Genomic DNA, 18,776 nt, shown 5'->3' with positions numbered 1-18,776 from the left:
GAACTCTAAGAACCACAGCATTAATGTTTTCTTCTTTTCTTTCATGCCCTTTAGTTTTTGTTGCAGATAATATCATGCTATTGGATAATTATACATGCACCTTTCTAATAAAATTGGCATATATTTCACTGGTCTCAGAAGTAAAATTAAATGTATAATAGCTTCTCGGTGCAAAATATTTACTGGAAATTATTGTAGGATTTGAATAGAAATGTCACTTCTCAGGCAAGGTTATTCGTGGATGACTGTATAATATACAGAAAAAATTAGTGATAAATCTTATATCACCGCCTTGCAAAACTAGCTTGACATTATTGAAAACTGGACTACAACAAATAAAATTAAAATCAATGTGAGCAAAAGTAAATCAATATGTATCCTTCTGTAAAACACAAAATTAAATTCGTCTCATATACAATTAAATGGATCACCAGTGTCACAAGTAAACACTTACGTACTGTATATATTTTAGTAACAAACTGGTTGAAATAAGTCACTAATATTACAAGGATAGCCTGGAAAACACTACATTTCTTTATGCGTATTCTTAAGAAAGCTAACCGAAAGTCAAAAGAATTAATGTACATAACCCATGTTCGGTCCACTGCTGGAGTAATGGTAGGCACATCTGACCGTGAAATGAGTGGGCCCGGGTTCAAATCCTGATTGGGGCAAGTTATCTGGTTGAGGTTTTTTCCGAGGTTTTCCCCAATTGTAAGGCGAATGTCATGTAATCTATGGAGAATCCTCAACCTCATCTCGCCAAATATCATTTCACTATCATCAATTCCATCGAGGCTAAATAACCTAGTAGTTGATACAACATCGTTAAATAATCAATTTAAAAAAAGACGTCAGATAAGCAGAGGAAGTTACAAAAGCTTGTAGTGGCGAAGAATTTAAAGCGTCTGTGTTGTTAAAAAAAAGAGAAGTACTACAAATGGCAGAAAAAGTGGATAGCCTATATTGATGTATTTGTTACGTGACATTACACAGGAGATATCACCACATATAGTTGTAAACAACTGTGGATATTTTAAATCTGAAAGTGTACTTTAGTGTAATTTTTTTATTGGGTTATTTTACGACGCTGTATCAACATCTAAATTATTTAGCATCTGAATGATATGAAGGTGATAATGCCGGTGAAATGAGTCCGGAGTCCAGCACCGAAAGTTACCCAGCATTTGCTCGTATTGGGTTGAGGGAAAACCCCGGAAAAAACCTCAACCAGGTAACTTGCCCCGACCGGGATTCGAACCCGGGCCACCTGGTTTCGCAGTCAGACGCGCTGACCGTTACTCCACAGGTGTGGACACTTTAGTGTAATCAAGTGTTGCTTTGTATAATAAGAACTGTAGGCACAGTGTATACGGTAAATCTCTATATGCATTTGAAAAGATTAGTAATCAACTTGACAGAAATGTTCGTGTGTCACAATATAATTTGTAATATTTTATTTGTTAATGGCACTGTTATTTTTATTAAAGTATGCGATTTAGTAGTTACATGTACTTCACAAATGCCTTAATTGTTTCAAAAACAACTAAATGCATTTATGACATTTGGCACAATAATATGAACATTTTCCATTTTGGTAATAAATTAAGTGGCAAGAAAATGTTCATGTGTCACACCATATAATATTTAATATTTTTTACATTATTAATTATTCCTTTTCATTATGATTTTCTGTTTATATTTTGGAATGCTTACGTTAAAAAACAGTGATGTATCTTTCATGAACTCCTAAGTATTTGATTAAGTATCATGTGAAGATCATAGTTACTTCGAAAATGTTATGTGTGTGACTATGGAATGACCCATCAGTATTGTTAGTATTGTTACAAATTACAAAACCTGAAACTGTTAGAATGGGATCAGGAGTAGTGACAAAAAATGTAATGTTGTAGGCCTACATCAACATGGCTATTTTAATCCAGTGTCTAATAGTTTTTAAGGTTTGAAGGCCTTTTGAGGTAAACAGTATTGAACATGTGAGGGAAGGGCTATTTCTTGGTAATGGATTAGGCCTGTATATTTTATAATATTATTAATTATATATTGTTAAAGTACCTAGTAAATATCGTAATATGTATATTATATAATACTGTAAACGAGACAATATCACAGGCTGCAAACTAGATTATTCTTGTTTTTGTATAATTATACGAACATATCTGAAATAAACAAGACTACCATTGGTTAGGTTAGGATAGGATTACTTATATATTGTAATCAGGCTATAAGCACAAATTTTCCAATATACTACTATCATAACTAAATAGGTAATGTTAACATTAATTTTCATAAGTTTTTGTGGTGCAAATTAAAATAATTCAAAGTAAAGTATAACAAAACTCCGACAACATTATAATTATGAACGTCAAATTATCTTATTTTATTTATTTTTCAGTGTTTAGTCCCTTATTTCCCATTGTTCTTTGGATTTATCATTAGTGAAATATCAATTAACGGATAAATTATGTTATACACTCAGTTGATAATATAAATAATATTCACGACAAATATATAAAAACAGAAGAGATAACGAATCATAATTTAGCCCACCGATAACTTTATAACATGGTCTAAAAATTCTAGGTAGATTGGCTTTGCGCGAGACTCTGCATTGTATTCTATTCAATACAAAGGCGTACTTTATCTTATCTCTCCGCTTCGCCCACGTGACAACTATAATTAGAACTGCCTCGTTCCCAACTTGCCTAGGTCATATAGGCCAATAATATTTATCCATGGTCATCAGTTGTCGACAGTACATACCGAGATTATCTCGTAAGCAAGAAATAATCGATTTAGAGTTCGTGTCTCGTGATGGTGTTGGTCATTGTGCCATCTGTTGACGATTATTGAACTAAATCAAGCCGGCCTCGACTGCAAACCCTAAAGCCTATATAAAAGAGCTATCTGTTAGTATATATGATCTAGGGTGACATCTATGAGGAGAGGAAGGTGGTGACTGCTAATCAAATTGGTGAGTAGAAAAATTAAAGTAGAAATCTTTTTATTATAGGTTCACGTATTATAATAGTTAGAAGGTTATAATAACATTTTATGTGATTTTCGAAAGTGCCTACGAAAATTGTGGACAAATCTCCGGATTTTTTTCATTACAACCTCCGGAAATATTTTTTCAAGACCTGGCAACACTGGTGTAAACAGCTGATTAAGCAGTACAACACTGACATGTGTATAAGGTTGCCGGGTTTTAAAAATAGCGACGAGGAGCATTTAATTGCAGTTGATATACAAGCGACTTAATAATAAACTCTCCAGCACCACAAGGAAAGGGATAGGTGAAAATTGGTCTTTTTTTGTGTAAAAAAATTACACTTTTAGCTGTCATTCTTTTGTAGAAAATGATTTATTGTTTTATCTGCAGACGTTTATGCAACTATGTAAAAAATAAATGTTACAGTTATTCGCAGCAAAAGAAAAAAATATTTCTCATTAAGTTATATATATAGCATATTGATCTGGTAAGGGTAGGATTTCTTAACACACACATTATGAATAAACCAGAAAATAAGGCATTTTAAAATATTCAAAATCGTACAAAACATCGGAGAAACCTGCACCAATTTTCCCTGCACAAATTGCACCAATTGAAAAATATAATTACCATTCACAATAAATATTTTATGGATTCTTAAAAATTGTTTATTAATCTACAGGTATTGGCTGATGACTATACTAAATTCCAGCACAAAATTCATTCAGGATATTTAGATATTAAATTTTTGGATTTTACTAAATTTATACCATTGAAAGGTGTTACATACACCCTTAAATGCATATGTGAACTATGTTTATGTCTATCTGCATTATCCGATATTTTCGATTTTTTTTTTTTTTTTTAATATAATTCATAGTAACTTACTGAAGATCCCCAAATATCGACTTTCGTCGAGATTGGATGACATGAGATTTCACACTTCCTTCTGCCTTTTCACCGGTATCTACCTTAGGAGACGGTATTTAAAAAATCTACGAATGTTTAATCAAAATTGTGGAGAATAACTTTCATTTTAAATTTTAAGTCTCTCTGTCGGCTAGTTAAATATACTTTAGTGAATTTTTAAAACCGTCAACGCCTTTCTCTCTCCTCTCTGCTCCGTTAGGAGGTAGAAAAAACCTCAAAAGTTATTTGAAGGGAGTGCATGAGATTGAATTTTTTTTTACATTCCTTATACATTTTAGAAACAATTCTTAAGGATTAACAGAAACCTACACTCAGGGTTTAAGGAGATTTAAGGTGACGAATCAGTCAGTCTGTTGATTATAGAATATATATTTTTTTTTTTATTATACAGGTTATCTTCATACTTTTATAGTAATGAGGAAAAAGCTATGCAGCGGCAACTGGAATTATCTCGAAAAATGTGTGCCAGGAACCATTCCGTTTTCATGGTACATGCACACATTATAGACTACTGTAGTTATATAGTTTAGCATAGTTCTTGGAGGTAACTGTCCATCCAAGTCCACTTGGATCTCAGGCCTGTATGTTTACCCTTATATCCTATCCATTCCAGCTTCAGTTTGCTTTCGACAGAGATATCAGCCGACCTTACATCGGTGAATAATTCACTCTGGAGTTCTTCTTCTTCTTCTTCTTCTTCTTCTTCTTCTTCAGTAGGTGCTACAACTTCGTCGAAGTTTTGACCTTCTCAATTAATTTACGCCATTCTTTTCTGTTATGAACAAGATTTGACCAATTCTTTACATTCAGTGTTTTCAAATCGTTGGTTATGTTTTCCTTCCATCTACGTTTTGATCTTCCTTTTGCTCTTTTACTGATGGGGTTCCATTTGTATATTTTCTTAACTGTTTTTCCTTCGTCCATACGATTGATATGGCCAAACCATGCCACCCTTTGCGCTTTGATATAGTTTACTATGTGTTGGTTTTGTATTAAAATATTTAACTCTTTATTATTTCTAATTCTCCACTCATCGTTTGCATCTTTTATTGGACCAAATATCCTTCGTAATATTTTCCTTTCAAAAACCAGGAGCTTTTGCTTAGACAATTCAGTTAGGGTCCAAGTTTCGCTTGCATATGTTACAATTGGTCTTATTACTGTTAAATATAGTCTTAATTTTGCTTGTTTAGAGATTTGCAAAGTATGCTTTATTTTCCATGACAATTCTATTGTTTATTTCTTCCTCGATATTGTTTTCGTCGTTTACTATTGATCCCAAGTACTTGAAGGATTTTACTCCTTCAAAAATAGTATTATCCATCTGTAAGTTTTCTGGTTCATTATTTTCGGCTGAACATTTTAAAAATTTTGTTTTCTTTGCATATATGATTAATCCATATTGTGCCGATTTTTCCATTAAAGTTTCCAGCTTTTCGATTAATGCCTTCTTGATCTTGCTATTAGTAGTATATCGTCTGCAAATGCTGTACATTGTACCAATCTTGTGCTTATAACTCTGGAGTTCAGATTAACAAAATCCGTCTCCCAAAATCACCGGCTCCCACTATACTAGGTTTTGGAGACTCTATTTTTACGACTGCGTAATAAAGTCCTGTTAATTGATAAATGTTCTCACTATTTGAAGGGTGTCAGGGGGAAAAGAGGAAATATCACAAAACATCATTATTGAGAGAAACAAGTTTTAATAGCTGAACATTCCTGTTTTTTAACCAATGTACCAAATGTTTAACCTTACCTTACACGGACATTAATTCTACTTTTAAAGTTTTTGTGATTGGACAGTTATGTAGTCTCAGTTGTCACCTATAGAATGCGCTATATACCATAAAATCGCTAAAGATATCTTGTTTTCTCCCAACAACCTTTATTTGGACTAGGTTTCTGGTAGGATATATATTTTATAATGCAATGATTAATGGCTATAATATTTTTATCTAAATATGTTATTTGTTCTGATTGATTTATTCACAGTAATTCCATAAGCACAATTTAAAAACTTGATGAAATGTTATTTTTAAAAAGAAACAGCCTTATTATTATAGAGATAAATCATATAAATAATCAAATATGGAAACAAGTGCACAATACCGGAGCGGCGAATATTTTGAATACCGCCAGTCATGATGTCATCTTATTTACTCGGAAATAAAAACGAAATTACACTCCTGTTCTCTTCTTCTCCTACTACTCTCCTTCTCTTCCTCCTCCATCTGTCATATCATATCACCTATTTTATTTGACTCACAATGTCACTAATTTTACACATTACTTATATTTAACCTACATTAAACTGTCTACAATGTATATTATATTTTAAAATTATTTACCTTTTCTAAACGGGATTCGATCCTCCAATCTCTAACTCGACACACTAGTAGCTTAATCACTATGCTACAAAGTCAAGTTACGAGAACAACCTTCAAATCTCCAACATAAATACACCTTCATATCATTAATATAAACCCTACACAAGATGGCATCAACAACAATGTCAATTCAGAGTATTGAAAACAGGGTTTAAGCAGACGTTCCCTTAACACGACAGAGTTAATCAGCATGTTAATAGTGTTTTATTACTTCAAAACATCACATTAACAATTCAAAAGTACGAATGAAGACGCGAATTAGATATAAGCTGAGTATTAAAATTACACATTATCTATATATATTTGCAGGGCTGGGCAAAATACTGACATCCAAGTATTTCAAATACAAATACAAAATACTTAAAAAAATTGTATTTGAAATACAAACACAAAATACTTTAAAAAAATTAACCAAAATACATTTGTATTTCAAATACTCAAAATACATTTGTATTTCAAATACTCGATACAATATATAGGCCTAAGGAAATAAGAATATTACTGAAAATCTAAAATATTATATTAACATTAAAAGTATTTTACTTCGAAGTTTTATATAAACACTGTAACTGAACATTCTTCCTTTTCCCAGTCAGCAATGAAATTATGCTACATATGAATAATTACTGCTCCCTTTAAAAAAAAAAAAACAGTTTCTCAAGAAGTTTATCAGATAAGGATCCCCTTGCTTGTGAATGAATAAATCCTGCAAAACAGAACAGTCTTTCTACAGGCGCAGAGGAACACAGACTTGTATTATACTTCATAAAAGCTTGTTTCACTGTTGGGTAATTCTCTAGAGTGCACAGGGTTGTCCCTTTGCGCATAAGAATTGTTTTCATCGTCTGAACTGACGAAAGGTGTAGCAGAGAACTGCTCAACTGATTTCACACATATATTCTGTATCCTCTTATCATTTGGTGAGGCAGTGTCAGGTAGCCATCCATCTTAAATGATGGGTGGAAGCAAGCTGCCAAAATAGCTCAATTTACTTCTGGAGTCAGATCAAATATCGCTTTAAATCTTGATGAAAGTGAACTTATTAGGATTGGAGTTACTTGGAATGATGGTGTAGATTGCTAGATAACAGAATATGTAATCTGTTTTTGAGGGAAATTAATGTGGACAAAAGTTGGCCGTAATAGCACGTCTTCTCATTTTGCATTAAATCAAGGGCTACGGCAATGGGTTTCAGAATTGCACAATATTCTTCAAGGTACTGAAACTCAACATCTTTGAAGGTTGGCAATCCCAGTTTTTCACATATACTGTTTATATCATGTTTGAATTGCAATATTTGAGAGATTGAGTCATAAAGAGAATTCCATCGAGTTGGGCAAGGAAACTTTAATGAATATTTCAAGACATCTGATCTAATTTCTGAGGATTTGGGTGTCTTAGACGCACTCCATAATGCTGAACATTCAGCAAGTGTTGGGTGATGAATCCTTGATGCTGTTGGAGATTTCTTTATGGCATTAAGGAAATCAGTTGTGGCAAGAAAACTAAATGTATGGCTAGTACATCTGAAATGGGTAGGCAAATAAGACAAAAGTTCATTCTTCGAATCCAAATCCAAAACTTGAAGGACAAGAAGAAGAAGAAAAAAGTATTTTGAGTATTTGAAATACAAAATACATCAATTTTATGTATTTAAATACAAAATACTTTCGAAAATCCTTACAAATTACAAAATACAAATGTATTTCAAATACTGCCCAGTTGTGTATCAATGCTTCCTCTACCTGAAAAGACGATATTCATTGCATTTACGATACAGCCAGGGGTCTTATAGCGTATAGCAAGCCCCCCGCTGCCCCCCAAAATACCTTTGCTATAACCCTTCTATATTATTCCTGAACCGTCAAAAACCAACATAATGTATAACAACCTAGATAAAAGTATCCGAGTTACCAGTAATGCTTAAGAGATGTAACAGTAGTTCAAAAGTGGCATATGTGAACAGCTGGTGTCTTTTATGCAATTACCATTCGCTCGCTCCAGTATTGTGCACTTAAGCCCAAATATGATTATTCAGGTACATCATATTCAAATTTACATATAAACACCAAAAAAATTATTCTGAGATACAGTGAAACTTCCCAATACTGGACACCGCCGGAGAAAAATTAAATGTCCGTTATTGAGAAGTGTCTGCTATTTAGAAAATCATTAGAATGTATACAGTACGGTACATAAAATTTTTCATACATATTCAACACTATATTTTACAGTACAGTACAGTAGACAGTGAGATTGTTTACAGTATTCATCCAGAGAGAAATCGTACCAGTAAATGTTTTGTAAATGAAATAAACATCAATCACTGTACCACTTCACTTTACACAAAGAAATCTAGAACTGCATTCTCAGTGTATGATTTTAAAATAACATCCTTGTTTTTCAAAATTTCCCTAACCTGAGTTTTTCCCACATTAAACTTTGTGGCCAGCTCACAAACACTTTATTTCTCCTTCTCACAATGCTTCACAATATCCACTTTGGCTTTTAGTGACAAACGTTTACGTTTTTGTGACGTTTTTAATGTGACTGTACTTCCGAACACTCAACTTGACAAACTAAGAAAGTACGGACTGCTCACGTACAGTATCACAACTAACAACTGTGCTGCTTACCTTCAATAAAATAGGATGAAAGTTCAAATGCACGATAATGATTGTTGCAAGGAATTCCGTTTAATTTACAACCGTCTTTTTCTTTTTTTCTTTCACGCTGTCCGTTATTTGGAAGTTTTAATTGTTGTTGGGAGATACATTTCAGTGTCTGCCTCCGTTATTGAGAATGTCCGCTATTTGGAAGAATTTTATCATAAGTGCCAATGTTATTTTGCAGGGGAATTTTAAAATGTCCGCTATTGAGAGGAGGCCGCTATTGGGAAGTGTCCGTTATGGGAAGTTTCACTGTATCCATACTATTTTTATAAAAAAAAAAAAAAAACTTAAAATATTTATGTAGACCTATAGTAGTCGTGGTCTTTTCAATCAGAAGCAAAGTTAAAGAATTTAAGTAAATGAAGAAAACGTAAGTACCATATGAGAACACAAGATTTTATTAACCACATAAAATGTCGCTATTCTGAGAATAACTCCTGTTTCAGTAATGGAACTTGTAACTAAAGTGAATTAATTTTGAAATGACTAATAATGATTCAAAAGAGATAAGAAATAAAAATTATATTTTTATGTTTTGTGATAATAACTTATAGACTGAATAAAGAAGCAAGTAAGACAGGTTCATCTTACACAATAAAATGCCTAACTGCCAGGTACTGAAGCCTATTTCGTAATAGGCAACACTAACTTTTAGAGTTCTTTGTACTTAAACTGGTACCGGTATGTATTTTATCTTGTTATTCAAATCAGATATTAGGAGTAACATTCTCTAACACTGCTCTTGTATTTTTTTTTATCAAATGACGCATACACTCAAAAGTACTGCCTGTACACATTACGAGGTACTTTGAACATTAAATTATATGACACCCATACAGATTTTCAGGATACAGTTCATCTGTCCTGACAAGTGACTTTTTCAAGATGGATTTTTTGTACCTACAGGTCTCTTTGGTGGTAAGTGTATTCTTAATGATGTCCAAAATTTACAAGAGCCATAATCTATTCCACGATCATTATTCTTCGTGGAGTTCATAATATTTTCCTTTGATCCGTCAAGAATTACACTGGACAAACTCTCTTCTGAAGATCCACAGCATGCATCTGCCGATGACTGTAAAGTGTGTAACTCGTGTTTATGGGCAGCACATATCTTCACTCCAGAACGACTTTTCTTTGTTACAGATGGTTTCCATTGAACCTTCCTTACAACTCTCAGAATGTGCTGCAGAGTTCGATCACTCTTGTTATCAATTGGCTTTAAATTCTTCCATGGAATGTCCTGAAAGGATAATCAAGATTTTACCATTACTAAAACTGAAGTTATTCACATATTAAGAAGATTTTAATTAAACTTTTTCTTCGTAAAAGAGAAATAATTTCCTGGTGTTATGTGGTCCATCTCAGTTTTCATAAACTAATATTTAGAATGCAGTATTTTGAAACCAAAATTAGCGCAGTTGGTAGAATAATCTTATTCTTAAGGGAAGACTCCACTGAAAATCATGAAAATTTTTCCAAATTTTTTTTAGCTATTTCACTTATTCAGAATTTATATTTTCATACCCCAAATGGATTCAGCTCAATTCTGATTACAAATACTCTTATGTTTACACTTTTTAAATTAAGGCTGGAAGGGGGCGTGGAATTTTAAAGATCTGTCAAAATTGTTTTTCATCGAAGAATTCTTTTTTAAAATGTCTGATTTAAAAATCTAGTAACTTTTTGTTGGCTCCCTGAAGTTACTACATGAATGTAGCGGAGGAGAATATTAATTTATATAAATATTCATTTTATTTTCAAATCTATTTTTCTGTGTTCATTTTTGTTGATTCAACACCAACTTTTTTATGCCAAATATTAATCAATCTGGATTAAATTTTTACTGCAAGTATTTATAAGGTAGCTGCATGTTTCTATGTATTTATTTTGTGAGAAATGCTGCTAGTTTATTTTATTAATATTTTTCTTAAGAAAAAAGATTAATAAAATAAACTAGCAGCATTAAGAAAAAATATTAATAAAATAAACTAGCAGTATCAAGAAAAATATTAATAAAATAAACTAGCAGTATCAAGAAAAATATTAATAAAATAAACTAGCAGCATTTCTCACAAAATAAATGCATAGAAACATGCAGCTACCTCATAAATACTTGCAGTAAAAATTTCATCCAGATTGATTAATATTTGGCATAAGAAAGTTGGTGTTGAATCAACAAAAATGAACACAGAAAAATAGATTTGAAAATAAAATGAATATTTATGCAAATTAATATTCTCCTCCGCTACATTCACCTAGTAACTTCAGGGAGCAAACAAAAAGTTACTAGATTTGTAATCAGAAATTTTAAAAAAGAATTCTTCGATGAAAAACAATTTTGACAGCTCTTTAAATTCCACGCCCCCTTCCAGCCTTAATTTAAAAAGTGTAAACATACGAGTATTTGTAATCAGAATTGAGCTGAATCCATTTGGAGTATGAAAATATAAATTCTGAATAAGTGAAATAGCTAAAAACAATTTGGAAAAATTTTCATGATTTTCAGTGGAGTCTTCCCTTAAATAATTGATTAAATGACGATCTTACTCGTGTTAATTATGTAAGCATGTGCGGCTTACAGCTGTTTCAGTGCTATTCGACACCATCCTCAGAGCCTACTATACTTATTTTTTTGAAAGATGGGACATGACAGGAGCGTTGCGATCGGAAAAACAACTGAATGTCACATAGTATGGTAGGCCTGTTGCTGTGGTAACAATGGTTGAGTTGCCAAACTTATCGTTTCACGTGGCGAGTGCTTAATAGCTGTCTTGGCGACATTTATTGTGCACACAATGTTAGCATTGGTACGTTTCGTGTTTGATTCAATCAATTGTCAATGAATGTTTTAACGTCCTGCTTCCATCAGCTGGCAGCATGTGGCAACATAGCACTGTAGTTCCAAGCTCGGCCGTTTAACTGTCATGTGATGAAATGTGTTCTATAGTGTCAGTGAAATGTGTTACAGAGTGTCAGTGAAATGTGTCATAGTGCCACTACAGGGAATGAGACGAGAGTAAAGTGAAAGACTATTGAAACTTATGTAGGGCCTATACATATGTAGGTTGTATTGTAAAATTAGGTATTTTATTTATGTTTTATTATTATTGTGTTAAATTGTATTGTGTATTCTTATTGTATTGTTATAAAATTGTATATGTATTGTAAAATTGTATTGTGTATTGTAAATTTTATTGTGTATTGCTTATCATTTTATTGTGTAATGTTTATATTGTATATACCACTGCCACCCGGTGCTTGCCCACTTGCAGTGTAAATAAATACATACATACATACATACATACATACATACATGTCCTATCTTTCAAAAAAACAAGTATAGATCTCAGCGCTATCTCAACTTCGCTGCCTGTTGTATGGGTGCATTCGTGTGATGAAGAGCTGTGTCAAATAGTGTGTGTGTATGGTGTCGAATACCACCGAAACAGCTGTAAGCTGCACATGCTTACATAATTAATACGAGTAAGATCGCCATTTAATCAATTATTTATATTCAAGTGTTAAAAGTAGTGTACGAAAGATTCAACATGAATATTATTCTCTACAAACTAGAAGAGCATTTGATATATCCTGGACGGGGGCAAAGGATTTTTTTCTGCACTAAAACTTCAGAGAGACACAGAGACTCACGTGATTTTGTATGCAGATATATACTTAAAAAAAAAAAGCTTTCAAGACATGGAACTTTATCTGTCTTTGAGACATGTTAACTTTTCATATGTTGAGATTCGGCACTTCACATGTAGTTTTGATGAAATATATTCTTTGAAATAAACAGTTCTTAAGCAACTCAGTCAATATATATTTTACACTCTTCTTATTTGCAAGACAAATGTTAATTGAATGTATCTTAAGACAATTATATACGGTAAATGGCAGATGGAGAGTGTAATAAAAGATCAGGAAAACAATAGCCAGGAAAAGAGAAAAGAAATTCGCTTAAATTTATGTTATATTTTCAAAATGATTGGTTGATTACTCGTGTTAAATTACATAAGCGACTGTGGCTTACAGCTGTTTCGGTGCTTCTTCACACCATCCTCAGAGCCTACTAGATCTCGGTGTCATCTCGAACTTCTCTGCCTGTTATGTGGGTGCGTTTGATTGTTGAAAGGTGTTGAAAAGTGGAGTCAAATAGTGTGTGTGTACTGAAATTGATCTGTGTGTTGAGAATTTGATCGGGGTGTATTTTAGTGTGTTTGTATATTTCGTATTGTTCTAGTGTGTTGAGTTTTTGATTCTTGGGTTGTATGTGTAGGATTTCCATGTCTGCATTTATGTTATTGTATGTATGGTTAGCATTGGTTATGTGACCGGCATATGTAGATGTATTGTGTCCTCTGGTTATTGCTTTAATGTGTTCTTTGTATCGAGTTTGGAATGATCTGCCTGTCTGTCCAATGTAGAAACTGTCGCAACTATTGCATGTGAGTTTGTATATGCCTGTGTAGTTGTATTTATTTGTTTGTGTTGTTTGTGTGTTGAGATGTCTTTGTAATGCGTTTTTTGTTCTGTATGCTATGTTGTATTTCTGTTTTCTGAATGAGGATGCGATCTTGTGTGTTTTTTTGTTTTCGTATGTTAGTGTGATGTATTTCTTGTGTTCTTGTGTTTGTGTTGTGTTTTGTGTGCTTTTGTGTTTGTTGAGTTTGTTTCAACACACAGATCAATTTCAGAACACACACACTATTTGACACAACTCTTCATCACACAACAGGCAGCGAAGTTGAGATAGCGCCGAGATTTAGTAGGCTCTGAGGATGGTGTCAAGTAGCACCGAAACAGCTGTAAGCCACACATGCTTACATAATTAACACGAGTAAGATCACCATTTAATCAATTATCTATATTCAAGTGTTAAAAGTAGTGTACGAAAGATTCAACATGGATTATCAAGACAACTAAAAGGATTTTTTTCTGCACTAAAACTTCAGAGAGACACAGAGACTCACGTGATTTTGTATGCAGATATATACTTTAAAAAAAAGCTTTGAAGACATGGAACTTTGTCTGTCTTTGAGACATGTTAGCTTTTCATATGTTGAGATTCGGCACTTCACACATATTATATTATTTTAATGTACCGAAGTACATATGATATTTCCATGTAGATATTCTGCGTCATCCCGGCGCCGGAGAGAATTTTTCTCAGTTCCATTACTCTTTCATCGTATGATAATGCAGAATATCTGCATGGAAATATCATATCTACTTCGATACATTAAAATAATATATATGATATGCGTAAATCACTTCGTGATTTAAGACGGCACTTATTCCGTCGGATCCCGGCCAACTAGTCACTCATAACAAGGGAACCCAAGAGTTGGAACTTAATCAGAGACAATTCTGTCCAACGCCGAGGTGGTATCCAGTGTGGCTTACTGGATAAAGCATCAGCACGTAGAGCTGAAAACCCGGGTTCAAATCCCGGCGCCGGAGAGAATTTTTCTCAGTTCCATTACTCTTTCATCGTACTTCACACATAGTTTTGATGAAATATATTCTCTGAAATAAACAATTCTTAAGCAACTCAGTCAATATATATTTTACACTTTTCTTATTTGCAAGACAAATGTTAATTGAATGTATCTTAATTCAATTATATACGGTAAATGGCAGATGGAGAGTGTAATAAAAGATCAGGAAAACAATAGCCAGGAAAAGAGAAAAGAAATTCGCTTAAATTTATGTTATATTTTCAAAATGATTGGTTGATTACTCGTGTTAAATTACATAAGCGACTGTGGCTTACAGCTGTTTCGGTGCTTCTTCACACCATCCTCAGAGCCTACTAGATCTCGGTGTCATCTCGAACTTCGCTGCCTGTTATGGGGGTGCGTTTGCGTATTAAAAAGTGTTGAAAAGTGGAGTCAAATAGTATGTGTGTTCTGAAATTGATCTGTGCGTTGAGAATTTGATCGGGGTGTGTTTTAGTGTGTCTGTGTATTTCATATTGTTCTAGTGTGTTGAGTTTTTGGTTTTTGGGTTGTATGTGTAGGATTTCCATGTCTGTATTTATGTTATTGTATGTATGGTTTTCCACAGCCGTGGGACTGGAACCGGATGGTGTATGGGGAGTCCTTGGCATCAATCCCTTTGATTAGATTACCCTCCTTTGATTTGATTACCTGGTTGGGTTTTTCCGAGGTTTTCCCCAAACCAAAAGGCAAATGCCAGGTAATATTTTGGCGAATCCTCGGACCTCACCTCATCTCACTACATCTCGCCAAAATATTGTAAAAAATTGCACAAAATTGTAAACATTGTAGAAAATTAGTAAATTGTAAAACTATAAAAATTTGTAAAAATTGTAATTGTAATATTGTAAAATTTTGACTTGTTCCACATCTTAAAGCTTCATTGCTCATGTAAGATCTATGGTATAAAATAAATGAATGAATTAGTTATGTGTTTGGCATGTGTGGATGTATTGTGTCCTCTGGTTATTGCTTTAAATACAGACATGAAAATCCTACACATACAACCCAAAAACCAAAAACTCAACACACTAGAACAATATGAAATACACAGACACACCCCGATCAAATTCTCAACACACAGATCAATTTCAGAACACACACACTATTTGACTCCACTTTTCAACACGCAAACGCACCCCCACAACAGGCAGCGAAGTTCGAGATGATGCTGAGATCTAGTAGGCTCTGAGGATGGTGTGACGAAGCACCGAAACAGCTTTAAGCCACAGTTGCTTATGTAATTTAACACGAGTAAGTCTGCCAATCAACCAATCATTTATATATTAGTGTTAAAAGTAGTGTACGCAAGATTCAAGATCGGTTATATTTTCGTTTCACTTATATATTTATATTGTGTATATAAGTGAAACAAACTAGTAGCAGAAGTTCATTATATCGAAAATCCCAAAGATTTATGAAATTAACTTTCACACAAAGCCTTTACCTACATAACACGTAATGGGAATTAGTTTTGATAGTGAAGTCATAACATAGAATAACAAACCTGAAGAACAACACAGATTATCTTGGAATGGAGATTCAGCATTTCTGCTATTGCTACATACAACGCATATGTACACCAGTTATTAATAGCCACTGCTGGTGAGAGAACCATTAGGAAACGTCTGCTCGACCTTATCTTTGTTGTATATATTTCTGGGATCCCTGAAACAAATTACCAATATAATTTACATAATTTTCCTTCTTGCTTCTGGAAAGTTAAAATATACTGTGCACTGTACTTAAATGATACTAGTTATAAATCAAGTCAAATGCCTCTCTTTTTTCTTTTTGTATAATTTTTATTATTCCCTCTTTCTGTCATTCTTCATTTCTTTTCTTCTTCCTTGCTTTCCTCTTTTATTTTACTCATATGATTACGGTAGGCCTGTCTGTTTACTGTGAATTTGCTAGTCTAGTTATGCGTTCAGATGTGTGTGTGCATGCGTCAAGCAAGGTAAGAGGAAGACCAAATATAAAGTATAATGCAAGACTACTAAAGTTTAGTAATGTAATTCCATGCTGCTGAGGTGCTCCATATAGTGTTTGTTGTCTATGAGGTCAGAAGTTTAGTTTATTTTCTTCGTAAAGTGTGACAAGCTCTGTCATCCCTAAGTATCTACAGTAGTCTATATTGGTCCTTTGTTGCTGTTCTATTTTTTATTTTCTCTTTATACATGGCCCATGGGTTGTAAATAAAGTAATGGCAACACTGCTGGGAATAGGTCATGCGTATTCGCAAGTGATACAGAGATCGTAGTTGGAGATATTGTCGTTGTATAGAATAATAAAACCGGTTGCTATGACAACAGATGTTGTTATTGTGCGTGGTTAAATGTTGTTGTTGTTTTCTAATGCCAGGCGTTTGACAATAAAGTCATTTGACCTCTTGCACTCCAATATTTTTCAAAGATATTATCATGTGGTTAAATGTAGAGCATTGCTCTAAAGCATGTTTACTAAACTTGAGCAGCGATCTTGGATAAAAATCGAGGTAGCCTGTGGTAGAAATGCACGCCAATGTCATCAAAGGTTACTTAAAGCTTGTAACAACAATGCACTATCGTATTGGATGGTTGTAAGATGGGTCTCTGCATTTCGTGCTGGTCAAAATGAGACGACACATGTGGCTTGCACAGGTGGCGAACAAGTGGAGTTAGTGCAAAGTCTGTTGACCATCGCTGAACTGTACGAGAATTATCCATCGAGGTTGGACCAATCATCAAACTGTGTGGCACATCCTGGAGAAAAACCTCCACATGAGAAAAATTGCAGCACGCTGAGTTCTTCATAACCTGAGAGGGAACAGATGCATTATAGGACCCACTCTAAATATAAAAATATGCAAAGCCACAAAAAACGGTCAATTAAATGATCGATATATATTGTTTTCATTATGTTGCCAACCAATCAATATTGTTGTAAGTTAGTTTGATTATAATCATGACAGCAATTTCAAATGCTACAGTTAAATATAAAAAAGAAGGGGATCAAATTCTCCCTCTTGATTTAAAATGTAGGCCTCGAAATGGAAATTATGGAATTATAAATAAGTTGTAAACTTTTTAGTTTCTTTATCCATAAATAAAGACATGTAGGCTATGTTTATAGTTTTTTATGCGAATGTGGTTTACTTAGGAGTGAACTGTTTTGAGAAACATGTAATCCTGGGATGAGACTGAAGAAATTTAAAAGTAAACGAGATGAACTCCTGTGGAGATGTCATTGGAAATTACAAGGTATTAAATGACAGATACAGGAATGCCGTATCGTAGCACTTTGTGAAATCACTCGGATAATGGAGAAGATGAAACGGAACATCTCCAGTGAGATCCATGGTAAAATGCTAATTTTACACCAATTTTGTTTTTAATTTTTTGGTCCAGGGAAAATACTAGTAAAAATGTGTTTTTGTGAAAGACTAGTATTTTCCCTGGACCAAAAATGCAGTATAAAGGAGTAGAATTAGTATTTTATAATATATTATAAAGATGACTAATATGAACTTAATTTTATCGTTGTATTAATACCAATGTTGTATTGTTTGAAAGTTTAATGTTACTGTGTTTTAAGTTTAGCTTTAGTTTGTTTCTTTAACTCTATTTTGAATAAAATTTAATATATTGTATAACAAAGGTGACTAATATGAGCTTAATTTCATTGTTGTTGGTTTTATTAAATTATACATGTTTATAGTACTATGTATTTAGTTTTGTTAAGATGGCATACCGGTACTTGATATAATAATCGAAAATATACAATGTACAATCGATACTATGGAATACTCGGAGTGGGTCCTATAATGCATCTGTTCCCCTGAGAGAAGCACAGAAGTGGCACCGATACGCAATACGTACCTCAACTCCACCTACAGAGATATCATAATGGAGGGGACATATTGTTGCCATTGACGAGACGTGGGCACAGGGATATGAGCCTGAACTAAAGCGTCAGTCTAATGAATGGCACCACAAAGGATCACCACGTCCAAAAAAAGTGTGATATGAACCCTCTAGGTGAAAATCATGCTGATGGTGACATACGACAGTGAAGGTGTTATCATTATCCATGCTGTACCTCAAGACCAAAATGTCAATGCACCATACTACCAACATTTTCTCGAACACAACCTACGTCCAGCTATGCGGCACAAACGTACACATTTCCTGAGAGACAATCCACCTTTCATCTTGCATGATAATGCTCGTTGTCATGTCGCAGGAGCAATGGCTGAATTGCTACAGAGACGGGATTGGAAGTGCTG

At 33.6% G+C, this 18,776-nt stretch overlaps 1 protein-coding gene across 2 annotated transcripts in view; it reads right to left on the bottom strand.

Moving 5' to 3' along the window:
• Positions 1-9,281: 9,281 nt before the first annotated feature.
• The window catches only part of LOC138695858 (X-linked interleukin-1 receptor accessory protein-like 2), a 43,605-nt gene continuing 34,110 nt past the window's right edge, over positions 9,282-18,776 (bottom strand). Inside the window, exons 8-9 of one of the 2 annotated variants that reach the window (XM_069820150.1) lie at positions 16,017-16,177; positions 9,282-10,248 (exon numbers count right to left, since the gene is read on the bottom strand). In XM_069820150.1, coding sequence (XP_069676251.1) covers positions 9,886-10,248; positions 16,017-16,177 — 524 coding nt within the window. In that variant the 3' untranslated portion in view covers positions 9,282-9,885. The remainder of the gene's footprint in view (positions 10,249-16,016; positions 16,178-18,776) is intronic. The other variant, XM_069820151.1, reaches the window with a different exon arrangement.

Source organism: Periplaneta americana, chromosome 3 (genome assembly GCF_040183065.1).
Source record: "Periplaneta americana isolate PAMFEO1 chromosome 3, P.americana_PAMFEO1_priV1, whole genome shotgun sequence".
Taxonomy (NCBI): Eukaryota; Metazoa; Arthropoda; class Insecta; order Blattodea; family Blattidae; genus Periplaneta; species Periplaneta americana.
The sequence above is the reverse complement of the archived record's forward strand: the minus strand, read 5'-3'. Positions and strand labels throughout refer to the sequence as shown.